The sequence below is a fragment of the Dermacentor andersoni genome, chromosome 6, assembly GCF_023375885.2.
Source record: "Dermacentor andersoni chromosome 6, qqDerAnde1_hic_scaffold, whole genome shotgun sequence".
Lineage (NCBI taxonomy): Eukaryota > Metazoa > Arthropoda > Arachnida > Ixodida > Ixodidae > Dermacentor > Dermacentor andersoni.
The window spans coordinates 6,020,256-6,046,652 of NC_092819.1; the positions used below are offsets into that span (position 1 = coordinate 6,020,256).

At 44.8% G+C, this 26,397-nt stretch overlaps 2 protein-coding genes and 1 long non-coding RNA gene across 7 annotated transcripts in view; 1 reads left to right on the plus strand and 2 right to left on the minus strand.

Moving 5' to 3' along the window:
• Positions 1-1,861: 1,861 nt before the first annotated feature.
• Nthl1 (Nth-like DNA glycosylase 1) lies at positions 1,862-22,873 on the plus strand. Of its 3 annotated transcripts, XR_008610307.2 has the most exons (5): positions 1,864-2,565; positions 5,472-5,642; positions 18,199-18,464; positions 21,438-21,640; positions 22,841-22,873. XR_008610307.2 is itself a non-coding variant. In XM_050170356.3 (4 exons), exons 1-4 carry the CDS (start codon positions 2,089-2,091, stop codon positions 21,577-21,579), a joined length of 1,056 nt encoding a protein of 351 aa, XP_050026313.1. In that variant the 5' UTR covers positions 1,864-2,088; the 3' UTR covers positions 21,580-21,697. The 3 variants fall into 3 exon arrangements, 2 of the variants coding, with proteins under 2 accessions (XP_054921748.1, XP_050026313.1); XM_050170356.3 differs by lacking the exon at positions 22,841-22,873 and having other exon boundaries at positions 21,438-21,697; XM_055065773.2 differs by lacking the exons at positions 5,472-5,642; positions 22,841-22,873 and having other exon boundaries at positions 1,862-2,565; positions 21,438-21,697.
• On the minus strand, positions 3,754-5,465 carry LOC129382215 (uncharacterized). Its single transcript, XR_008610308.1, has 2 exons — positions 3,969-5,465; positions 3,754-3,903 (listed from the first exon to the last, which is right to left on the minus strand). It is a non-coding gene; the product is annotated as an uncharacterized lncRNA (long non-coding RNA).
• LOC126521639 (ecdysone 20-monooxygenase-like) overlaps positions 22,350-26,397 on the minus strand; it is a 56,971-nt gene continuing 52,923 nt past the window's right edge. For all 3 annotated transcript variants that reach the window (XM_055065769.2, XM_050170347.3, XM_055065770.2), the window contains one exon: positions 22,350-26,294. In XM_055065769.2, the coding sequence (XP_054921744.1) occupies positions 26,184-26,294 (111 nt within the window). In that variant the 3' untranslated portion in view covers positions 22,350-26,183. The remainder of the gene's footprint in view (positions 26,295-26,397) is intronic.

The following is a 26,397-nucleotide window of genomic DNA, read 5'->3' on the forward strand; positions in this document are numbered from 1 at the left end:
GAAACAGAGCGCGTGAACGCCATGATCCGCCTTGCAACTAAGGCAGCCCTCAACCTGCCTCGCAGCACTAGCACAGCGAAACCCCTTGCACTAGGCATGCATAACACGCTTCCTGAACTAGTTGAGGCGCACCTTCAGACGCAGTATTTAAGACTTGCCGCGAGCGCCACTGGCCGCCATATCCTCGCCTCCCTTCGCATCAACATACCCGCTAATCAGTCAACCCTTATGGCCATTCCTCGACACATTCATACACCCCTTGTAGTGAAACCCCTTCCTCGAAACGTCCATCCCCAATATCACACCTCTAGCCGCGTAGCTCGCGCAAATGCCCTCCACAAGTATTACGGACAAGTCGAGAAAGCCATCTGGGTGGACGCCGCATGTACAACACATGAAGCTGTAGCAGTTGCTTACAACCCAACCTTACCCCGACCCCTAACTCACCATCTTCCCTCGGGCTCTACACCTGAGGAAGCAGAGGAGACCGCCATCGCCTTAGCCCTTGCCCTTTCGGATGCTGAATACATCTTTAGCGATTCAAAGACTGCTTTGTCCAACTTTGCCAGAGGCAGAATTCACAACCCTGCCTAGAACTTGTTGAACATCCCCACCCAGAATTTACCACGCAGGGTTGAGCTCCGGTGGGTGCCGGCTCACTCTGGGAACCCCGGAAACGAGGCTGCCGATAAATTGGCCCGAAGTTTAATTTGCCGGGCTCAGGACAGCCTCGATCCGGGTTTCTCGAGGGAGCGGGTACACAGCTTTGCGGGGCTCACGCAAATACCCCGTTTGGACCGTCGGACTTACCCTCCTCCCCACCCCTCCCTGACGCACTCCCAACAGATCCTCTGGCGACGCCTCCAGACCCGCTCTCTCCCATCCCCTCAGCTGCTATCCCACTACTGTGGCATCTCCCCTACATGCTCCCTATGCGGAGACCCTCACGCCACACTCTCCCACATCCTTTTTGGCTGCCCTGCCGATCCTCCCCCGCAGGGACAGCCCGCCATCTCAAGCTGGGAGGACTGGGAGGTCCTGCTCTCGTCTACGGACCCGACATCGCAGGTTACTGCGGTGGCTCGGGCTGCCGACGTCATGAACAAAAGGAGCATGAACGTTTCGACGTAGTGCGGGACCGTGCGGTGGTCCAGGGACCCAGAGGAGTCCAAACTCACTTGCTGTGAATAAAGTTTTTCTGTCTGTCTGTCAAGCACAGCACACCAAACGCACATTCAGCGCTGAACAGTGGGCGGTCGACGCAGTTGCATTTACATGACTCGATGTCCGTTAAGCAAAGTCGGACACGGCGACGCCACATCGCGGTTCGCAGAACTTAGCTGCCGAGGCGCTAGGCCACTTCGATATTTCAATTGTCACCACCGCCGGGTTCTCAAGAAAGCACGGGTCGCACAACGCAGATTCTGTAGTGCCAGAGCTCGTCGAGGCCAAAGCCGCATTGCCGCACCGCCATTACTCACGGCTTTCCGCCAAGTAACACAGAACCTACAACCAACACACAAGCAACGCACGCACGATTACATGAGCAATGTTGAACAACGCGCGGTCCAGAGAACGATCACGCAGAGGATGAACACGCCACGGTGTCGCTCGGCGCCAGCATCGCGCCTTCTCAAAAATCCCTAAATGATGCTGTCCTTAGGCACCTAGGATCAGGTCACGTGAGGGATTTTTGTACGACAAATAGACGCACGCAGGTAACGCAACGCTCATGAGCGTGAGCCCCCTTAGACACTAGCGCCACGTTTTCCTCTAGGGTATTTGTTTAGAAACTCTACAAAGTTGGTTCTTTATTCTATGACTCTACGTTTCCTTTTATATAGGTATTCTGCGAGGACGCGCGCGTTTCGCTTCTCCGTTTTGGATTGTTGAAGTCTCAATGCACTTTTCTCGTATGTCACTCATATGTGTCACTTGTTAACTTACCGGAAAGCGTGAGGAGCGTCAGGGCTGAAAGCTGGAAGGATTTCTGCGAGACGTTACGTGACAGCTCATGTAGCGCGCAGACGACGTAGTGGAGGAAAGTTTGAGACAAAACTTACTAGTTTTCAGATTTACTTTGTTGTCATGATGAAGGCACGGTTGCGCTCAGCACGGTGTTTGAAGGAAGACGTCGTGGACGCAAAGAACTCCCCAGACTCGAGCAGTAGATGTGCTACTCGTGCCAAGCCCAAATCTGCCAATGCGAGGCCGACTGAACCTCGAGTCGCGGCTAAGAGAAAACCCGAGCTGAAGCGAACGGAAGCTGAGAATCCCGCTGAAAGACAGTTGCCTGTTACGAAGGCGACACCAGCTGCCGCCTTTGACGCGCAGCAGGAACCCACATCTTCAAAAACGTCTAAAAGAGCTGGTTCAGCGCCGCTTAAAATTGAATATTCGCATGGTCCACGTCATGAAACGGACAAAACATCCCCTTACTTTCCTTGGGTGCCTAAAAATTGGGAGGAGGTCTTGGGAAATGTGCGCAAAATGCGCCAGGCAATCGAAGCCCCTGTCGACACCATGGGCTGCGATAAGTGTGCCGACCAGTCAGTTCCACAAAAGGTGAGATGCGCTCGAACACTGCATAGATATATATGTCGCTGATGCCAGACTGCTTTTGCTGTAGTATTTCTTTAGTTCTTTTTTTGGGTACACACGCACACACACAACCTTCCTGGTATCGCAATTGACAGTAATGTCGAATCATTTTGAGTATGCTGTAAAGCCTCTGATTGAATCGGGAACAGCGGACATGTCAGAATTGCACTTTATAGTTAATTTGACTCCAATTTATGTTACTTTTTAAAGAGCGATAACAGTGGGCCAAATCACGTTACTTCGTGAGGTGTCTCGCAACACTCGTATAATGTGTTATATCTGATACTGAAATATCCACCTACTTGCCACAGAGTGTATGTAGCTGTCATAGCCACCCTTACTTCCTGCACTTCTTAAAACATTTATTGCAACACAGATAGTGTGAGCTGAGAGTACACAAGGAGACATGGACAGGAGGAGTGCAACATTTGCCTGTCTTCTCATGTACTACATATATATCTGGTATACCAGAAACAATATGACCTGTTGCATCTGAATATAGTGCTTGCTTTTGTAATGCCTGTGCATTTTTAGTGTTGCTAGAGCCTCAGTGAAAACATGGATGATATATCTGCTTACAAAAGCCAAATCATTGTTTGGTGCTTACCATAAATTCAGAAAAGAGCTGTCGTGAGAAACTTGCCTTTCATTTATTGTTGGAACTGTCTGGCTACCTAAATGGAAATGAAAAAAGAAAAGAAAAACCTAGCTCTCTCTCACATATATATATATATATATGATGAACCAAGGCTCTTGATTATGCTAACATCTTCATGGCATCATTAGAAATTCCCTTCCTTGAAAAGCACTTCATCAAACCAATATGTTACAGAATATTTCTTAGTGATATATCTTTGTGTAGGCTGATTATAAACAAAGCCTTTGCACTTCATTTTAATTTCAACTTCTTGCACCCATTGATTAGCCTGACACACTTTTTCCCAAGGGAGCATAGTGTGTGTGCATGGAGGTTGCATTTCCACATCACAGTATAAAAAGTTGCAGTTATCACCCATAATGCCAAGCAGTGAGGTAATAGCAGGTGCAATATTAGGCACAGCAAGTCTCAAGTCTTGCACTGTTTCGTGCGGTGTCGGTTCGAGTAAATACTCAAAGATGAGCATGAGCAATCTCCTTTGGAGACGGGGGGAAAAAAAAAAAAAAAAAACTTTATTCATCTTTAGCTTGTGGAGGTGTCACTCCCCACTGGTGGAGATTCGTGGCTTTTTTTTTCTTCCTGTTTCCTGCCTTTTGCTTTTGCTTCTCCTGTGGTTTTGCTTCTCCTGCCCGTTTGTGCTACGCCTGAAGTTATAAAGTACAATTTCAGGCAGTGTAATATTGTGTACGTACAAGCATAATAACTCTACCTGCATGGCTTTTTTGGTTGCGTGAGGGTATACGGATTGATTGCACTGTTTCACTGTTGAACGTTGCCACATGTAATTCTTGCACAACTTTCAGAGAAAAAAGAAAAAGATGTTAAATATATTTCTGTTTATGGGGTACAAGCAAGCTCATTTCCATCAATATGACACAATATCTTCTCATTTCCACCACAGTCCAAAGGCGTGTTCTTAGTAGTAGACAGGCCCTTTAATACCCCTAGCTGGCCATAATTAGCAACACAAAACTAAATACCCCTTTTCTTTTTCACACTTTCTTTTCCCTGTAACTATGCAGCAAAAGTCACCATAGTGGGTTGTGCATGCGTGTGTGTGCACTATTGTCTTTCTCCTACTTGTGCTTCCACTTGTCCCTCAAGTCCCCTCTTTTCAACTCGCCTTCCCTTGCATTCCTGACTTGTTGCAGACTATAGTTTGATGTTTATAAAACTAAAATGAAACTAGTACACATGCCTTCCTTCCTTAAGCCTAAGCAACTGCTTGTACTGAATGACACACATATACGAGTGCCTGGTAGTGCTCATGATTCTTCCAACTAAATAGCTGGCATTTTAGCATTGCACACAGTGTAATACCATGTTGGAAGGGTACGCATTTGGGCTGGTTGGCTCATGATTACGAGCAGAAAACAGCGCTCAACGACAGGACGAAGAGAATACCACGATGACCGTATACGTCTCATTTCTGAAACCTTTCACATCCATAATAGCGGCAACGCATGTGTAAGCCTTCTCGTCCATTTCACGGCATCCTTCCTTCCAAAGGAGACAGCTTTCATATCTCATTGATTATAATTTATTGCCCCTGCGCATGCTGAATTTTTGTTCCTTTTTTGTTCTTCGCGATAGTGGTAGATTATATATATACTGACTGAAAGAATAAAGACACTTGGTTGTTAGTCAGCGCTGTGGTCTATGTCCTTCTCTTTGTCCTGTCGATTGGTGCTGTTTTCTGCTCGTAACCACGGTGGGGTGCATTACCTGCCTGGCTTAGCCCAAAGCATACAACTGTGTGTGATCAATCACAACATCAGACAAAAATTTATATTTTTCAGAAACATAATGGTGGTGGTACTTGTCGCTATAATTGTGAAATGTAGTGCATAACGTGTCTTCCTGCGATTTTACTTAACAATGACAGATGGTGCAACTGTTACATTGCAGTGAAATTAACATTTTTTTTTTTTTTTTTTTTTTTGTCTGGCGTTGCTACAGACTACCTGTACTTACAATAATTTATTCTAGACAAAACAGGCAAGTAATGCACTCTGATGCACTACCAAAATACCACCTCTGTGTGAAATATGAGTGTGGGTGAGCGAGCAGTTTAGCATGAAGCTGTGTATACGTGCTTCTATTTATGTAACATTCGGTATGTGGACTACACTTGAGCATGTGTGACACTTTGTGACAATGATTAAAATGCATCTGGGGAGTCACAGAATTCATGAAACATTTCACATTGCAGCTTGTTCGTTACCAGCTTTTGGTTTCACTGATGTTGTCGAGCCAGACAAAAGATGAAGTGACACATGCAGCAGTGGTACGCCTCCGTGAGTTTGCCCTGACTCCGGAAAGTATAGCAGCAGCCAACGAAAAGCACATTGAACAACTCATCTACCCTGTTAGCTTCTACAAGGTGAGCACTGCCATGGCATATGTGTATTACTTTGTTGCAGGCCTCGACATTTGAAATTAAACCTCTTCTAGCTGGTTGCCGAATATTTCGTGACATACTGTTTGAGCTCCAAAACTAGAACAGATCGACACCATTTAAACAAGGGAAGACTAGGGTTGGAGACGATGTTTCGACAACGAAACAGGGCAGCAACTGTCCTCTTGGTAACGTTTATGTACACAGCTCACTCTTCCCCTAGGGTGAAGCTAGAGCACATATTGTCACGTAGTAGTGATGGTGAAAAAGGTCGCAAAACTGTGATTATATAAACTAGCGTATTATTGGGCGAACTTGTGCCCTCAAAAGCAGGCTACACTCAAAAGAACAACGATAGCGGCGAACACACTCTGCGATCTGCGAAAATCTGATCAGCGGGTCAAGCGCGTCGGCTTTTATACAGCAGTCGTCGAATATTCGAGACTAATCGCTGGGACTCGGGTGTCTTCCACAAAGTTTTACACCATTCGCGCCACACAATGAAATCAGATAACACAAAGTTCGGCGACAACAGACAGCGGATAGAAGCATCGATAACATTCCAGAAACTTTCGATACATGCAGGTGCGTCCTGCACTGTGCGATAACATTCGTTAAGCGGCGAAACATGGTTGCCAGATAAAGATAGGCAAGTGCACCTGTCAATATGTTATACGATTATTCTATAGTTGTCATTATTATACTACTATATAGTTACTCTAGTCATCATATTGTCACGAAAAGACAAATGAAGATGCACCCGGCATCGGCGAGACAGACAGCTGTACAAGATGGTGTACACAAAACTCAAGCCGGCGTCCTCAGCCTCTACTACTACTTCTTCTTCAGCGCCCACCTCTTGCCGAGCGCGCGTTCCAGTCACTTCTTTCTCAGCGCTGGCGCGTTACACCTAGCGGCATTATTCCCCCGCCAAAAGTAAAGCATCGGCCCCGATGCTTACTAAAAGAAAGTGGAAGTGTGGAAGTCGTATAGCATCGGGTTGGCGCCGCCTTAACGCGCGAAATACGGTTTGAGGCGAATAACATGCACTATCTCCGAGTGGTGCTGTCGATGCTGAGGCGACGCGGCACCGTCGGGAATGACCTCATAGTTCACTTCACTAACGTGGCGTATCACTTTGTAGGGTCCAAAGTATCTACTAAGCAGCTTCTCAGATAAGCCCTGGCGACGGATTGGAGTCCACACCCAGACTTGGTCACCTGGCTGGTACTCAACTTGCCAATGTCGAAGGTTGTAGCGTCTTGCGTCTGTACTCTGCTGCTTCGTGATGTGTATGCGCGCGAGTTGATGAGCTTCCTCTGCGTCGAAAGTAAGTGATGCGTCGGTGTCGTGTGGGAGCATTGCGTCTAGCGTGGTCTGGACCTCGCGCCCGTAGACAAGACGGAACGGTGTGAATTATGTTGTTTCCTGAATGGCGGTGTTGTACGTGAATGTACGTACGGCAGGACTTGATCTCATGTTTTATGCTGGACGTCTACATACATAGACAGCATGTCAGCAATGCTCTTGTTTAGCCGTTCCATCAGTCCGTTGGTCTGCGGATGATAGGCAGTGGCCTTGCGATGCTGCGTGCAGCTCAACTCGAATATGTGCTCTATCAGTTGGGCTGTAAAGGCAGTTCCTCTGTCGGTGATGACGTATGATGGGGCACCATGTCTGAGGACTATCTGATCGATGAAGAACTGGGCAACTTCATAGGCCGTGGCACGTTGTACAGCTTTCGTCTCGGTGTAGCGTGTTAGATAGTCTGTGGCGGCTATAATCCACTTGTTTCCGCTGGCTGACAAGGGAAAAGGTCCCAGAAGATGGGTTGAAGTAACCCCCCGGGTTTCAAAGACGGCGATTTCCTGCGTTGACACTCATGGCAGCTTTGCACGTAACGCTTCACCGTGGTAGAAAGTCTGGGCCAGTAGTACGTCTGGCATACTCTTGCAAGAGTATGTGAAAATCCCAAGTGTCCAGACGTGGGTTCATCATGGCAGGCTAGCAGGATGTCATCACGGAGGGCGGCAGGTACGACTAATAGGTACTCTTTGTCGCTGAGAGTTTTTCTTGTAAAGGACACCCTTTCGGAGGCAGAAGGTCGATAGATCGCGTGAAATGTGTCGTGGAATTGTAACATTCTTGCCTTCAAGGTGATCGATGAAAGGTCATATTTCGGCATCCTCGCGCTGCCGTGTGATCAGGTCAGATGCGGTGAGGGCCCCAAAAAATGCGCCGTCTTCGTCCATGTCCTTATCGCAAGTTTTGACGGGAGCGCGCGACAAGGTGTCCGCATCTTCGTGTTTGCAGCCCAATTTGTAGACGATGGTAACATCGAACTCCTGCAGACGGAGACTCCATCGAGCAAGTCGTCCAGAGGGGTGTCATAAGTTGGCTAACCAACACAAGGAATGGTGGTCTGTCACTACCTTGAAAGGGCGACCGTAGAGATAAGGCCGAAATTTCATGATGGCCCACACAACCGCTAGACACTCTTTCTCGGAAGTGGAGTAGTTGATTTCGGCGCGTGAAAGGGTGCGACTGGCGTAAGCGATCACTCGCTCGACGCCTTCCTGGTGTTGAACGAGTACAGCGCCAAGACCGATGTTGCTTGCGTCGGTATGTACCTCGGTGTCAGCGTCCTCGTCAAAGTGAACGAGGACGGGTGATTCCTGCAGGCGCTGCCGTAACTCGGTGAAAGCTGTGTCCTGCTCATCCGTCCAAACGAAGGGTGTATCTTCTCGTGTTAGGCATATGAGTGGTTCGGCGATCCGAGAGAAGTTAGCGATGAAGCGACGATAGTACGCACACAGACCGAGAAAGTGGCGTACTGCTTTCTTGTCACGAGGAGTCGGAAAAGCAGCAACAGCAGATGTTTTGTCTGGGTCAGGCTGGACGCCATCGGCGTTCACGACATGTCCGAGAAACTTCAACTCTTCATAACCGAAGTGACACTTTTCTGGCTTTAGTGTGAGATTAGTGGAGCGGAGCGCCTCAAGTACTGCCTCTAAACGCTCCAGATGTTCTTCGAAGGTTGCCGCAAACATGACGACGTCATCTAAGTATACTAACCAACTGTGCCACTTCAGACCTGTCGGAACAGTGTCCATCATTCTCTGGAATGTGGCCGGTGCAGAACACAGGCTGAATGGAAGTACTTTAAATTCATACAGTCCATCCGGGGTAACAAAGGCAGTTTTTTCGCGATCTCGTTCATCAACTTCGATTTGCCAATATCCACTCTTAAAATCTATCAGCGGCCTCGCCCCCGAAGGTTGCTGTTCTTAGTTTTCCGGGCGAGGGCTTGGCGATCGTCCCTGCGCTGCCATTGGAGGGCTTCTAGGAGCTAGGGAAGATCACCTGGGGGATGGCGAGCGCGACTGCTGCCGCGGGAACAGTGGCATGCCCTGCTGGTTCAGGTACTCTTCAATCGCCTTAGGCCTTTCGCCATATCTGGGCCTTGGTGAATCCGAGGCAAAACCTTGCAGTCCGAGGCGGCGGTATGGGCACTCACGGTATATGTGACCGGCTTCTCCACAGTGATAACACAGAGGCCTTCTGTCCGCGGTATGCCAGACGTCAGATTTCCTTTTGAGCGGGCGCCGATCCTCCATACGTTGGATCGGTTGCACTGATGGGAGCGGCGGGACGTATGACGCAGCGCAAGACGTGGCGGGGATGAAATGGGTCGGAACGCGGACAGGAACCCGCCCTAATATTTCCGCATACGATGGCCGCTGCAACTGTGTTGTCACAGGTGGCGCATTGCTGCTTGGAACGGGACCTTGGATCACTTGCTGCACTTCACTTCTCACGAGGGCAGAAATGGAACCCAGCGTGGGCTGAGGTGGGCAGCTGAGCCATTGAAGCTCATCACGCACTACCGAGCGGATAACGTCTCGGAGAACGTCCAGGTTCCCAAAGGCAACCGCGTCCGTCAGTGAAGCAGCATTCGCGTGCCTGTCATACGTAGCGGAGCGCTGGTCCGAAGGTGAAGTAGCGTTCATTTGCCTTTCATAGAAAGCTGAGCGCTGGTGCAGCATCTTTTCCATCGTCGTGGCTTCGGTTAAGAATTCTGCCATGGTCTTCGGCGGGCTTCGAACCAGGCCAGCAAATAGCTGTTCTTTAACTCCCCTCATTAGATGGCGCAGCTTCTTTTCCTCTGACATGGTAGGGTCCACCCGATGGAAGAGGCGCGTCATATCCTCTACATACGACGCCACGCTTTCATTCGGCAGATGAATGCGGGAATGGTGAGCCTGTTCGGCTCGTTCGCGGCGATCAGCATTGGTGTGTCTCCAGCAAGGCACGAAGGAACTCGAGCCACGATTTGAGGAGCCCGTCTCGGTTCTCGTACCAAGTGCGAGCACCGTCCTCCAAGCTGAAGTAGACATTTCTCAACTTCGCCGCGTCACTCCATTCGTTTATCTCGGCAACGCACTCAAATTGGGCTAGCCAGTATTCTACATCCTCGAAGATATCCCCGTGGAAGACTTTCGGCACTCGGAGATTCTGCAACAGGTACTGAGTTGCCGTTGTGGCCGTACCTTGCATAATGGTCGAAATAGGCGTCGATGTTCCTTCCATACTGGTCCGTGGGGGCGTCAATGTTGTTGCGGAGCGATGATCAAGCTCCGGAGGCAATCCTCGGATTCTCCTGCTGGCCCAGTGAACAGGGGTGTCCACTAGTATAGGGCTGGTACTCCTGCTACCTGGAGGGGTTTGTGGCATCGGATGAACCGTACCCTGCACCTCCACCAGTTTTGTCACGAAAAGACAAATGAAGATGCACCCGGCGTCTGCGAGACAGACAGCTGTACAAGATGGCATACACAAAACTCAAGCCGGCGTCCTCAGCCTCTACTAGGTACTTCTTCTTCAGCGCCCACCTCTTGCCGAGCGCGCGTTCCAGTCATTTCTTTCTCAGCGCTGGCGCGTTACACCTAGCGGCAATATGCAACACTACGAGTAAGGAATCTTTATCGGACGGACAAAATTGAGAAGAAGCATCTGTAGCGACGATAATTACATTCATCATTAAAAATAACTTTACAGTAGTACTAGCTGAAAGAAATGATCCACAATTAACTCTAAGTCAACCCTACGAGGATGCACCTATATTGGTAAGGAGTGCGGCATTCATTATAAAATGGCCAGGATAACAGAATGATTCTATTCCAATGGTATTCCTTTTTGCACTCCATCAGTGCTAGAATAGAGTAAAAGGAGCCCTTGGATTTTACTAGCTCAGCCTAAAAGACTATCCAAGCAGCAGCATTTCCAAACATAAATGATCTTGATGGCATCTTGCTAGATCCTGTGACTTCATACAAGTACCTCGGCATCCACATCAGTTCTAATCTTTCTTGGCACATACATGTTAACTATGGTACTAACAATGCAAACCGCATGCTAGGCTACTTCCAAGACAATTTTTCCTGAGAACCTTCGTCAGTAAAAGTAGATCTATATAAAACTCTTGTTCGCCCTAAATTAGGTTACGCAAGCGCTATCTGGGACCCCAAAAACACTACACTTCCAGAAATGATTGAATCCATTCAGAATCACACAGCATGCTTCATTCTATCAAACTACTCTCGGCATGCCAGTGCATCATCAATGAAAGCAACACTTGCTTTACCTGAACTATCTTTGCGCTGTAAATGCTCTCGCCTTTCGTTATTCCACAAAATCTATCATTATAAGCAGATTCTAAAAGGCGTTCTTTTTTCTGCTCCCGTCGACGTGTCGTTGCGCTCAAGCCGTAACCATAAAGCTGGTGTGCCATCGTGTCGGACTAATACCCACAGCGAATCTTTCATTCCAAAGACTAGCAAAGAATGGAACCACCTTCCTGCATCCATCACTGCTATCACTGACATCAACAGCTTCAAGACTGCCATTCATGAAGCCTTTTGCTATCATGTTTTCTTTACTTGTTATAACTATATTTTTTCAGTATTTTACTGTGTAAATATTTGTATTTACCACTCCTTCCTGTAATGCCCTCGGGCCTTGGAAGTATGCTAAATAAATAAATAAATAAATGTCCTACAGAAATATTACACAATAATATCAAGAAATGAGTTTCTTAGTCCCCTATAATGTGACAAACATAAAGACATGTTATTGGCACATGACAGTCAACCCTTTACTCACCACTAACAAAACAGGCTGTTCCCATCCTAGGTGTAAGACCTGCAAACACCTTAGAAACAACATAATGTTAAACCACTAATGAACATGTGCATGAAATTAAGTCCAGCTTTACCTGCTCTAGCTCCAACATCATTTATGTGCTTGCATCTTCGTTCTGCTGCAAACAGAAACACATCAGTGAAACAGGACATCCAATGAATGTTATGTTAAGGGACACTAAAGACAAATAATAAGTCGACATGGACTGTTTAAATACTATTCCAGAAACCTCGCAACGCCTGTTTCGTGCCAAGAAAATACTTTGTTTACAAGATAATTGCATCTGAAGGGTCTGACAATTCAAATCTCCTACCACCCGACCAGGGGAGTGGTGACGTTGCATACACCATCACCACCCTTTGCTTCTTAGTATAGCAACTCTATGTTTGCTGCCATCGTTGACTAAAACGGTGCCCAACAGACAGCGTTACCGAGCCAAGACAGAGCGGCGGATTCGCCGCTGCAGCTGCTTTTTGGTCATGTGGCATTGACCGTTCGGGCATCTCGTGACATCACATGGAAGTTGAGTTCTCTGCTACTTGCAGTTTGTGCGAGTTTTGCGAGCCTGCAAAACCAGCGCATCGCTATGCTATCGAAGACACCACTGAAACTCGAAAGCATGGTCGGCGCGGAGTCGAGCAAGAACGAAACCTTTCGACCACTCGCGTCATTGTCAAGAAAAATTTCAATGACTTTTTTTTTCTAGAAATTAAATAGAACTAAACAAGTAGCATTTTATTTTGTCTTATAGTACAATACAAGGATGTTTCTTGCAACGAGTGGTTGAGTGCTAGTGAAAAAATTTAACCGAGGAGTGCTTTCATCCTTGTGCAAGTACTTGAATGTCCCGGGGTAGTCTCTAATCATGACCTGCATTCACCTCAATTTCTCTATTATTAAGGCTCTGTTTGCAATAATATTGATGCTTTAGAGATTCTCTACCACTAATCTATCGCTTTAGCGTGACTTAATATTTGTCTTTAGTGTCCCTTTAAATGGACAATGTAGGGTTACATACAAGAAACTTGCCAATAGCAGAAGCACCATCGTCCATCCTCTTGATATTGTGTTCTGCTTGGAGCATAGGACACCATGATGAAACTTCCCAACGCTGTTGCAGAACATTTCAGCCCACAATATCGTAACTTCAAATATTATTCACTAACGCTATCGTTCAAGAGAAAAAAAAAAGTCATATCTTGTCCACGAGTTCAGCTAACTGCAACCAACAGGCATTAATGTTTCAAAAGGAGCTCTAGAATTTACATGTTATACTAATAACAAGAATTTAAATGACAGTGCTTAACTTCTTGCAATCTAACATACAGCGAGCACAGCTAATGGTATACCTCCCCTCTTTTTTCCAGTTTTATGAGCCATTTCTTAAACCACTTTCTCTCCTTTCATTATTGTAAATCAACCAAAAGCTTTTACTTCAGTTTTCTTACAAAAAAATAGCTGGGGTTAATAAGAAAGCAAGTCTTGACGACGGCTTGCCAGACCTTACCAACCTATAACAACAGGAGTGACATTTGCTGCTCAACGACATATCGCTTCTCAAAACAAAACACTGTCAGCAGTGACAGGAAAAAAAATTGGAACATAAAAAGCATAATAAATATGTTCAAGTTAACATAGGCATTCAATATGCATTGCTATACTAGCATATTAAGCATACAAGAAAAGACAAAAGCAAGAACATGAAAAAATAATTAGAAAAGGAATTCTTATTTAGCTCATGATAAGCTGTGGAGCACAGAAAAACAGTGGAAAGCACGAATTCAGTATAACAAATTTGTTAAACATAAAAGAGGCACTGCAGTCATATCATGCACTGCGATCATCATCAGCAGCAGCAGCCTATATTTAAGTAAAGCTTTCTTTGCTTCTTCCACTGCTGCTGCTGCTGTCTGGCACACCGCGTCGGGCGCTGGTTCAGAGCATGTGTGTACATGACAGAAGCACGGCAGAGAGGAAAGGCAATGTGAGAAACTCATTTGGACCTTTGCACCGCGTTGAATGTTAACAATGCCCTCTACAATGCCCTCTGGAGCTCCCTGGGCATCACCACATTAGCCTCTTTCATGACACCCCCGCAAAAGCATTGCAGAAATTGCAGCACTTGCCCTCTACTGACGTGCGAGTCCAGAGGGATGCAAGAGAGAATAGGAGGGGGGAGAATAGGCAGAGAATGTGTAGAACTGACGCAGTTGTGCAAGGAGTGAATAACCAGCTTACCACTCTTTGCTTGCAGTTCCCATACAAAGGGGAGGGGGAGAGGGCGAATAGGGAAAAAGTGATGTGAGGAGGCTAGGAAGCACTGATACTATAGATATGACAGCAGCTACGGGCAAACAAGACAAATTTAAGTTCAAGGTATGATACAGTATGTTTATGCTATTTCTGCAAAATAAACACCATGCAAATTTGTCAAGAGGACAACTCATGCAGGGCCTGCAGAAGGAGAGCCACATTAAAGCGCACAGTAGGATCTAGGTGATACTATGGAAGGGGTCACACGTCAAATCAACACTTCTGTGCCTGTCGTGGCAGCTTTGCAGCTATGGCATTGCTCGAGGTCGTGGCTTTGAGCCCAACCGTGGCAGCTGCATTTCGATGGGGGAGAAATAAAAAACGCTTGTGCACTTAAGATTTAGGGTCACGTTAAAGAACACCACAGTGTCAAAAATAATCCGAAGTCCACCACTATGGTGTACTTCATAATCCGATTGTGGTTTTGGCATGTACAGCCCAATAATTCAAAGTTTAATACTTCTTCCACGATGCGATGTGAGGCGATGAATATGCTCAACCCTCCCAGAAGTTATGAAGTATTTATTTTATTTATTTATCAGTACTGCAGACCACTGTGTGGTCCATGCAGGAGTGGCATACAAGTAATTAACAGATTCATAACAAGCAAGTAACAATCGGACAGAAAAGAAAACAACAAAGATAGAGAATGCAAGACATAGAACACTAATTACAGTCATAATACAGACATTCTAAGTCGCAGACAAAATCATTTGAATAAAAAACTGTAGGGTAGCGCATTCCAGTCCTACACTGTTTTAGGAAAAAAGCTGTATTTATATGAATTTGTCCTTGTGAAGATTGGGGCAAGTGTCCTGCCATGGGAATTAATAATGGGAAAATGAGACATCCACCCAAACGCAGCTAAGTGGATTGAAAACATCTCGAGGATCACCCCCCCCCCCCCCACCCACCCACTCCTTTTTTTTAGAAGCACTGCCTTCACTACTAATCCTTCACCTTACTCTCTCCCATGCACTTGTGCTCCTCACCCCTAAAGGTAGGGTGAGTCGCGTAGCATTTAAGGGCATGCTGTCAAGGAAAACAGCTGTTGCCTTCACTAAGACAAGTGCGCTTGTTTGCAGACTTTTGATGGCTTCAAGTTTCTATCTTCCTGTGAAGCATTTGTTTGGATCAGAGCAAGATGCTGAAGTGATAGATGTGCAGCTACTGTCCAACAAGAACATCTCTCTCGTAGAAAACAAAGCTTTGCACACGGAGTTCTCCAGCGAGGCTGTTTGCTCCAACAAACTCAAATATGGCTGCATCCATTCAAATGCACAAATTGCACGTGCCATTTTTGCAATACTCAGCTGCTTTACGAGCCATAAGATGTGGTGGTTCAAGTTCCATGTCATAGAATGCGCTTTGACAGAACATGGATATGAAGGAGTTCTTTGCACTAAGTGCTGGTTTCACTTTTAATAGCAACCACACAAATTTTACCCCAGTGCAGCAAGTAATTTAAAAATAATTTGGGCACACATACATAGGTTGTTGCAAGTTCATTTGAAATATCTTGCTTCAGGAAAGAAAAGTCACTCGATAAGGGATTATTTTTTTCTATCCTATAACTATTCACATGAGGTGAAAAATATCCCTGCGTGAATATCCCTGAGAATATCCCTGAGGATATCCCTGAGGTGAATATTTTGTGAATATCCCTGAGGTGAAAAATATTCCTAAGTGGCAAGCAACAGCTGTTTGCTTTCAGTTATCTTCACAAAAGCCAGCGACCAATGTGTCATGCCATGTCGTCCCTTAACCAAAATGGCAGGTGTCTCGTTGCGAGGTTTCAGAGCAATTTCTCTATGTGATCTGTGCTGTGGGGAAAGTGTTTGTGTATTTCACAAAGATTTCTGATGCACGTGTGTTGCAAGTAAAATTGCTTTCACAATATGTGTGACTGCTAGAAAGCGTGACACAACAGTCATCAAGGCACTTCACTTTCGACCCAAGCTAGTCCAGACATCATCACGGCTCTTTAAAAGCTCAATATAATCGTACATAATAGTATCACCTGGCATAACAACGCACATTGGTTTCATATACATGTGCCGAGGGACCCGTCTTCTAAAGCTTCATGTAAAAAGAAGAAATTTTTTTACTTTTATGCTTGCCACTGTTCACAAGATGCTGCTTCAGGCATGGAATATTTCTTGAAGCTTTTTGAGTTTTATTTTGGTGCTTCAGTGCTCACAAAATGGCAATGTGGTGGTAGACTTAGATCACTAGCGTGAGATAGAAAGAGAACTATCGAGATTGCTTCTAGGTTGCCTGGAATATTATGAAGTAAAAATTTTTGATCTAATGGGTTATTGTGAAGGACGCAGAGCAGTGCAGAAGGATGGTGACATTAACACAGTACAACAGCATGTGCCACCTAGCAGTGTGGTGCCACCTACTATCATAGGGGACACAGAAAAAGAGATCAGCGAGAAAAGAAACTGCATATTGGATTATTGCTGTAAAAGTGCTATGCATTAGACAATAAATCTGTGCCTAGGAAGCCACCAGAAGAGTGATGCTTGTAAATCAAGGAGTCACGGCGATTGCATGCTGATGCAGCTGTCACTTCATATGCTACGATAGGCTTCTACTTCAGTTGGCCCTTCCGAATGAACTGCATCTGGTGAACTATGGGCTACACGGAGCTGTTTTTGCTTAGTGCCTGGCTTACACTTTTCACTGAGTGTTTCTGCTCTAACAGGAGGGCATGTGATATAGCTGTTGGAGGCAATGTCACCAGAATTTAGCTCTCCTGGTCTGCTCTTGGCAAGGCCCACTGCATAGTGCATTGGTTGACGACACAGTCCCAAAGCAAGCTTGTGCATGTTAGCTCTTGCGTGCCACAGGTAACCACAAATAAATGCCATATTGTACATGCAGGTCACACGTTGGCATAGCCACCTGAAATATTGCACACCTTGAAACTACAAGTTCGCTGTAGGTTTCTTATGACAAATCAAGTCGAACTTTCACAAAGTTACCATTGTATTGCGTTAATGTTGATGCCAAATGCCATGCTGTCGGATCCAAAATACTAGGAAAGCACCTTGGTTTTCTTACGTTTTTTTTTTTTTTGTAGGAAAATTCAGTTATGTTGTGCATGGTCCTCAAAGCTGCAGAACATGTGAAACCTAGCTACACAAAGAATGATTACCCCATGAGTACCTAACAATATTGTGCTGCTGTACTCTGCGATGTGTCTGGGATGGATGGTGCCTGTGCTCTATCAGAAAATGTCACCATCTGCATATTGTTCACATCAAAAAGTGAATGCTCAAGCTTGCTTTTATCTCTGCTTCCAGTAAACCCCCTTCTGAAGGGAATGCTCCCTGGATTTTCCTGGATTACAGCTTTGTGTGGGGCCTGGTGAGGGAACATGTAGGGGACACAAAGCAGACACTGCCACATATCTCCACACCTTGCATTACCAGCTTCACTGCAGTAACTTTAGCAAAAGTTAGCATGTTGCTTTTGAACTTGCCAGTCGTCTTTCTGCTGCTACCTTTCTAGTTTTCATCTATGATCTTTTCTCACTACTAGGGGAAAATGGAAAGAGTCCAAAGTGCACATGGTGTCTGCAAAAATTTCAGTGAGAGTGTAAGATAAATGAGTGGCGCTCCATCGTAGTTGTGTTGTCACTGGAAAAATTGCTTTCCACTTAACTGCAGCTGCAAAGGAAGCCATCCTCATCTCAAAATGGGTACATATGCCTGGAGCTGATATAAAATTTGTACTAGTCCAGGGATCAAACCTGGAACTGCGATATTTCCAACGCAGTCACCCTGCCACCTGAGCCCGTCCTTGTAGATGACAATGCGAAGTTGGATTGATTGTTAAGCTGGAACACAGGAAGCTTGAAGCAATGTAAAGGGAGACTGAATTAGTGGCCCTCTGTGGCAGCATTGTGCTACCGGGTGGATGGCAATATTTTGTGTGAAGCCACCTTGCAGGTTTTTGCAGATCTCATTGGTCTCATGCAGTGACATAGTCTGCTCTTTTGTAATGGCATGCCATGCAGAATAAAGCCAAGCATCTGAAGCAGACAGCTAAGGTACTACTGGAGAAGTATGATGGAGACATTCCGGACAGTGTGGAAGGCCTGTGCAGTCTGCCAGGAGTCGGGCCCAAGATGGCCTACCTGGCCATGAGCTGTGGCTGGGGCCACACTGTGGGCATTGGTGTTGATACGCATGTGCACCGCATTTCCAATAGACTTGGCTGGCTGCCTGCACCCACCAAGACACCAGAACAGACACGCAAAGCGCTGGAGGCGTGGCTGCCCAGGTGAGTCCCACCTGGTGTTGCCGAGTGGGTTTGTCATCATCGTAAGGCTCTACTACTGTTTCACTTCTCATCTTACATGGACGGCAAGTGTAATGTAGGTACTAATTTTGGGGCACACTGCCCAGTGTCGACAGACAATGAGCATGTGTGACGAAAGCATACTCTTGAGTCCCAATAGAGCAGACTTACAACATGTTATTGTTTGAGTCTGTGAAGTGGCATCAAAATATAATGAAATACAGCAGCTCCAACCACTGCAGTTATTGATGCACAGCATCAGTGAAAAAAACCTAATTTCGTCATGAATAAGGCACTCTCACCAGAAGTGAAAAAATGCAGTGCATGCTTCCCTGCGTGACCATTGCACTGGACCCCTGAATTTCAGGCTCAGTGGTAAAGCTACAACAAAAACGATTTCTCAAATTTCGTGCTCTGAAAACTTTGCTGTTGTACATTGGGCACGACCCTTCATGTCGGAACACAGATCATGTCAGTTGCTTGCATGCGCCAATAGATAAACATGTACATTCTGCTGGATTATATAACTGGTTGGTGGTTTAAGGGTTCAATTCAAGAGCTTCATCTGCAAGTGTAGAGTGAAAGCAAAGGTTGGCTGGTAGGCTGCAGTTTATATAAAAGAACCCTGACAGAAACAGCAAGGATTGCACCTTTTGCGCTGACAAAAAAAAAAAAAATCGCAGTTTGGCCCAAAAGGCGAAGCACTGATCCCGACAGCAAATTAGTAGATAGCTGTACAAAGTAAGGATAGTAGCTTTATCAGCTGTATAAACTTGTAAACATTCGCTTACTAACCAAATTAACAATGATATTATGTGTAAGCGTGACTGAAAGAGGCCGTAGAAAGTAACAGACACAGAGACAGCGTAGTCTGTGTGTGTGTGTTTCTTTCTACGTCCTCATTCAGTCGCGTTTACACACTCTATCATGGATTCAAATCAGCTAGCCCGCCAGCGTGTTTTAACTAAGTTAACAAGCATGGTGTCACACGCGCACATGTAAACATGAACATATCTCGCTCGATGAGGGTGAAAACTTGCTGTCAAAATGCTGGAGTAAGGAATCGCAATAGCAGCTGCCGTTCGCTTTCAAGATACAGCGCCCACACATCCGTGCTGTAAGCAGCAGCTGCCAGAGAAGAACCCCCCCTCGCTGGCAGCATGTGCGCGCACGGCCTCATCTACTCTGGCTCGCACATCCGGCATGCGGCAATGATTTTATTGCCCTGGGACTCTATACGGAACCTCACGGAGACGGCAGCAATGCGCCTGGAGTGTCCATATCCTCCCAAGACCCCTTACAATATATTGCACATATATATTGACCGTACAATATATTGCACATTGCCTTCAATTATTTTTTTAACGGTCACTCGGAAGCGATTACTCAAAACATTCATTGTGGATTTGAATTCCGGTGAATTTGCAACTGTATGGAGATGGTTTACTTATATAACTGTCATCCGCTTTTGAGAAATTTCACATTAAATTGATCTTGACCTCTCCATTGTCACAGACGGTTGCAAGCAACACTTAAATGTGTTTCAGATTCTTTGAGATTGCCTGAAAATCCAGGACGCAGCAGCAACATTGCAATGTACAGCACATAGGACCATTCTCACCATAAATGCAGTTTTTACCACAACAAACATGAGCAGAGGGTTACTTCTGCCACATACATGGAGATGCAATGTTTGGCATCTAACCATAGTATTTAAATTTCCAAATATGTCTTTTACGTTCGTAACATACCAGTAGACAATAAAAACCAGCTTGAAATGCAATTTTGTCCTATAGCTGCATTCGGGTCTCTGAAAGGTATTGCTATAACAATAAAAACAAAACGACACAGAAAAAGGACCATGTTTTTGTGCAACGTATGCACCAGAAATTTCTGGCTACCCTTTCAGGATGCTTCGAACAGTACCACGCCATTCTCATGTACCAATAAGGAGAAGAGAAAGAAATATATATCCTACACTATGTTTTAGCACTTGGGTATATTCTCCTTGCAACGCTTAAAACTATCAAAGCAGTTCTGGACCACACTGTAAATTTAGGACTGCAAAGGGTTAAAGCCATATGCACGCAGGTGTGCCCACCGAGTTATGCTTGGGCATCTGTTCAAACTGCATAAAGGGAAAAGTTTGGAAACTACTAAAGATGTGTCTCTTTCGCCCCAAGGGTGCAGCATTGACAGCAATAGTGAAGTTTTGCATCGCGTTGGAACTCCCTGTTCTAACTATATGCGGGTTCGATATGCCTGCGCAACGCAGCACGCAATGCAACTAATGGGGGGGGGGGGGCAAAGGAATAGCTGTCAATCGCTGGTGCTAGCCAGTGCCCGTGAAGTATTAGATAATGCCATTTGGAGCCTACCATAGTTATGCACTCATGTGAGCTCTGTCTTTGGCTGTTAGTTTTTAAAATGTGGATTGTCAGAACCGGAAATGCCGCTAGGAACAGAGCAATGCTGGAATGTGTAAAGCATTACAAAAGGCTACTTGCTTGTTTGCACAAACATTGTCACAAAATTGTAAGCACTTTCGGCAATGTGCCACCTCCTGTGGGCTGGAACTGCACATGCCAATGTTCACTTGGAGCAGTAGTACAGCTTAAGCTCATTGTAAGCAAGCAATGCATCAACACGTAGGACCTTGCATGCACGAAGGCAATGGCCGTTATGCTCCTGTGACACATTTATGTCCATTGATGCAGGGGTGGAAATGTAATTTTTTTAAGGTACATTAACGCATAGTTTATCGTAGAGAGAACCACTTCATGGGAATTTCATTTGTTCTGTCTAACGTAACTTGTCAGGGGTAGTGCTGTGCCAGCACCTTCAGGCTTCTTGTTTGTAGAGGGCGGCACCATTGGTTTTGCACTTGACAAGGTTGTAGAGGCAAGTGTGAGTTATGTGCTGTCATAGCCATCACTCGTGGATTGCTCATTGCAGAGAGCTGTGGGATGAAGTAAACCACCTGCTGGTTGGGTTTGGCCAGACGGTGTGCAAGCCGGTGGGTCCCAAGTGTTCCACCTGTCTCAACATGGAGCTGTGCCCTTTCGGCAGGAAGCAGGGCAAGGGCTCCAGAAAGTGAGCACGTGGTTGGCTCTTACCTAGGGCTGCTGCTGCTGGTAACAGAAGGCACGAGCACAAACGTTAGCAGCCACATTATGTTGTTCAATACCGCTTTTATAAAACATTTTTATTGACAATGTTTTTCTTTTTCCCCACTGTTCCTTGTGGGTGGTCTTGATCATCTTGTCACCAGTGTGTCTACAAGGATTGCATGCAAACATCTGTGCCTCATTATAGCTGTGAATGATCTTGTGTAACCTAAGAATTCAGAGGGGAAATATTTACAATCATTGGATTAAGTTAAGGCAAAAGCAACACCACTCGTAGCTGTGTCACTGTTAAAAGGTAGCTAGATAACCAGTTGATGGAACTGCATCTTGTTCCTGAATGTTAGCCCACTCTGACTGTATTTCCGTGCATGGTAAAAAAGTGACTTCAGCGGTCAGAGAGAACTTGTCATATTGTTTGTGCAAAAAGTCCTTACTCACTGTTGCCTTCTGATATAGCAATGATTAAGCACATCTCCTTTGTTCTTTCAAGTATCCACTGATAAAACAGTTCAGTGTAAGTAGATTACTCTACTAGTTTTAAATTGTTGCACAACTTCTTTTTATGGTGTAACCTTTAATAGTGTCTCTCATCTGTGCAGATATCCTGTTTCTGTTTTCGTTCATAGAGGGATAATGCAAGGTGTTTGTTTTTAGTTCAAGTAAACAACACTGAGCTTACGAAGGTATTATTTTATAAAGGTTTTCGTCATTTTTAGAAAAATGAAGACATGGACAAATATTCCTTGAAAGCAATTTTTATTTCTAAAATAGCACAAGTTTCTTCATATTTGTTAATATTACGGCACTCCTAAAATCTTCCTTTGGCAGATGGGCACTTTTTGGCTATACATAGTACAAGCAAGCACGACAGAACCACAAGCATTTTTGTATGTTACAAATCTGATGAAACTTGTATGTGGAGCAAGAAACTGACATTATTATGCCTTACTTCTCTTCAGTTTGTATATAAGCATCATCACTTGAAGACTTAAATTATATAAACTGCAAGTCCATATCGATGTATAATATACGAACTTGGCCATTCTTAAATATCACAACCTTTTGCTCTTAAAAATGCAGGCACATAATTTCTTTGTGTCTCGTGCAGCAGAGATGATAAGGACATGCCCTTAGAGTGTGTATCCTTGGCTGTTTACTTGTTTTCATCTTCGATCAGAAATATAATGCGTACTGCTACAGACCAGTGCCAACCATCCTTACTGCTTACAGGAAGGCACTGCTGTGCAACAGATGCTGTACATACTATTTGCATCCGTTGTCCTGTTTGGTCCAAGGAAAGCCTGGACATTGTGCATGCTTTGTGGCATCGCCAGCCGATGTATCTTCTTGCAATGAAGGTGGACAAACGACCTCACAAGAATCAACCTTGGGGCTAGTTGTCAAGATATACTTTGGCGTGAACTTTGATCGCCAGCAACCTCACCTGGAAGTTGGTTCCTCAACTCTCACTATGTATGAGGTTAGGTCTTCATTGTTGATGGTGATTAGCTATTTGTGTTTCCCTTGCATGAGCCCATGTGAGCAGCTGCGAAAATGCTATGACAAGATGTGGCTACTATATGTAAGCCACACATGTTTCTAAACATGTACAGATTTACATCATGAGAAAGTGTAGTAAATACCACTGGCTTATTACAGTGGGGAACAGATGTGCATCTGAGCAGCCGCAGAAAACTGTGACCTCATTGAATCTCAAGGACAATGTGAGGTCAGCATTGTGGACTTCACTCACGGTACTCTTAGCCATCGTTAAACTCAGCCTCACAAGATGAGGCAACATTAACTCAAGGCTGTTGCAGTGTGCGATTTAGCTTAACATGAAAATTTTCGACAGCTTGTCCACTTGCCTTCAGAACAAGAAATGCCCAAACCAATCTTTCTTGTCAGTTGCGCTTCAAGTTATTCAAAGATTGATACTTTCGGTATTCATCTTGGAAAAACAAACACAATCTATGGATAAATCTGCAATTTGTGAAAATGTTTCTTGGTTAATGTTGTTTGGGTCTAAATGTATGATATCTTAAAATGCAGAACCCTACTCATATGTGGTCATAAAATAAGAATGTCAGTGTCACAATGGCTGCAAGGTTTTATAAAATATTTAGTATAAAATGTTCTAAAGTGATGTTTGAACATGCAGATTGCCAAGAGAATTTCACATTAACACTGCACTCAAGTTTTTCATTCCATTATACCTGATAATATTGTAAAGGAGTTCTATTATGGAATCAACCGCAACAGTTTTTCTTGGCCCTAAAGAAAAAGTAGCATTCTAAATCGGCTTTCCTACCATATAAAAGTATGTACCACATTGCTAATTTTGAAGAAATATGATGCAAAGATTCTCATATGCACAATGGCCACTACAGACACACTAGCATAATAATTGAAGTTGGCACTCTGGTAGTCATTTGCCAAAAAAATAATGTTTAGTGTTATTCACTAATCTTTCATTTGAATAATAGTATGTTTTGCTGCCACACTTTGTTGCCATGTATACCTCGTAGCATTTAACTTTTCATGGCAAGTTCCTTGGGACCTTGCTCCAAAGTAATGTCTAAATGAACTTGAGCATTGTAGTATCACACAAAACATGCTGTAAAATTGCTATCACGAGGATGGTTTTCAGGTAGCTGCAAACGTGAAGCTTATTGCAGCTTCATTCAAGACTTGGTGTACACTGCCAGTGGTGGTCCCTTTTCTTTAGTACTAGAAAAGGGTTTACACCACACATTTCATTCCTGTACCTCGGATAACTGAATGTGAGCAACAGTAATTACTGTATGGATAATTGTAGAATAAAGCTCTAGGCATGACAACCTTCAACAGCATTCCATACGTTATATGGATGGGGAACTTTCTGTGCTCTTCTTATTAAAGGGGCCCTGCAATACTTTTTCTTCAAAACTGAGAACAGAGTGGAGTGAGTGAACTGCCCTTCGATATATTCCCACACAAATTTTTGGAAAGGGCCTAATAATACCAATGACATAATGAGTTCAGTGTCTAATTACTTTACCCATCATTCATCAATGCACTGTTTCCTCTCAATTACAATGGCTGGCCTAAATTGCTCCTTTCTTTTTCTTTTTACTGTGTACCTATGGTACCTCTTCAAGGTTGGCATCTGACAAAGGTGCCGAAGAGTGACAGGATGGGCAGAATGCATTAATAACAGCCACGTCCCAGTTTGCTTGGGAGTAACTCACAACCTTGAACAATCATTCAATGGTAGGCATCTACGGGCTGTCCTGTGGGTCCATGATGGTGATGCATAATAGCAAGGGCCACAGCAGAGAGGACGACGTTTTAAGCGAGATCCCTGCCACATGCAATGGAATAATATTTGGCTTCGCGACAGTGTTGTCTACACATTGCGAACATTTTTTACAGCGTCCAAAAAGTGTTGCAGTGTCCCTTTAAAGCTTGGTACGTACCACCAAGTAGACAAAGAATTATGAAGCCATCTCTTTGTTGACTGGAAAGTCTTTAACGTGCACAAAATCGCCTGCTATGGATGTTCAGAATAGAAATCAGTGTTCGCAAAAGTCAAATTTGTTCATTCCTGAACACTTCTTCACATTGACTTGGGAATGCTCTATATATGAACATGCACTGACTGGATATCGGCTGGCTATATTGGTTGCTTGCCAAAGGAAAGCCAGTGCAAGAGCTCAAACTTTTTGAAATCGGAGAGGAGCAAACTGCTGAACAGTTGCCCAAACAGCACTTTGTAGATATCAATGGCCTGCACATAGCTTGTACAGGACTACGCAAGATGGAACATGATGACTTGAGCACAAATACAACATAGTACCTAATACAAATTTAGATGAATTGTACATCTTTTTACATTCCTGTCTGTATCTATAATTTTCATCTACATATTTTTAAGAGAGTCTTAAAAAGATGAAGCATAAAATTTAATAATGAAATGATGCAGTAATAACATAAAAGCTCACATATGATGCCTGTAAAGGCAGCTAACAGCTTGCTCTCTTTAGCTGAGAGCTACACCTAATGGCTACCTTCAGCTTTGACAAGAAGATACCCTGCTAGCTGCCCAGTTATGATGCTGCGAAAGGAACTTGGTGTGACCTACAAAATAGACGAGCTCTAACGTAACTTGCACCAAAAAACTGTTACAACTGCTAATAGACTAGTATACTATGTACGAGGTTGTGACAGGGGTAATGAAGTACACAAAAGGAGCATAGTTTCAAGGTGCACATTCCTGTCACTACATAGTAAGGCATGCGTCAATCTCTACAATACCAGAGCATTAAAATAGTTGTAGTGCTTACTGTAAATGTAGCAGTCTTGTGGACATCTCATTTCACCTAGTGTATAATAGTGCAAGTCATGGCAGTGCAATGTCGGCGGGGAATAAATCTCCTCAAAACAGCCCACCCGTTTTTGATGAGAGACGTGACTTGTATGTAGTAAGCCACTAGCTGGGAGGAGAGATGATGATGTGTGCAAGCAGTTCAAATTCTGTTACAGGCACAGAGAATATCTCCGAGAATGTGGGTGCCCTTGGGAGGGTGGGCAGTCAGTTTCGGTCGCGGAACCGGAGTCCCACAGGGTGGCTTGGCACCACCACAAACACGTAACTAGTGTTGATGTGTTGCGTGCAGGGCTCAATGATGAAGTTCTGGACCATCTGCAAGAGGGAACCATTCCAATTTTAGATGTCTTTCATTGGCAGATGAACGCAATTAAGCTAACTGCCCCTTTTTAGCTTTGTTGCATACTCAACATCAGCA

Bases quoted from the DNA above. Each gene is read 5' to 3' on its own strand.
- Nthl1 (XM_050170356.3), top strand. From the start codon at position 2,089: ATGATGAAGGCACGGTTGCGCTCAGCACGGTGTTTGAAGGAAGACGTC. The intron at 2,566-5,471 runs GTGAGATGCGCT...TTCACATTGCAG, and splicing joins ACCAGTCAGTTCCACAAAAG to CTTGTTCGTTACCAGCTTTT. The intron at 18,465-21,437 runs GTGAGTCCCACC...TGCTCATTGCAG, and splicing joins CTGGAGGCGTGGCTGCCCAG to AGAGCTGTGGGATGAAGTAA.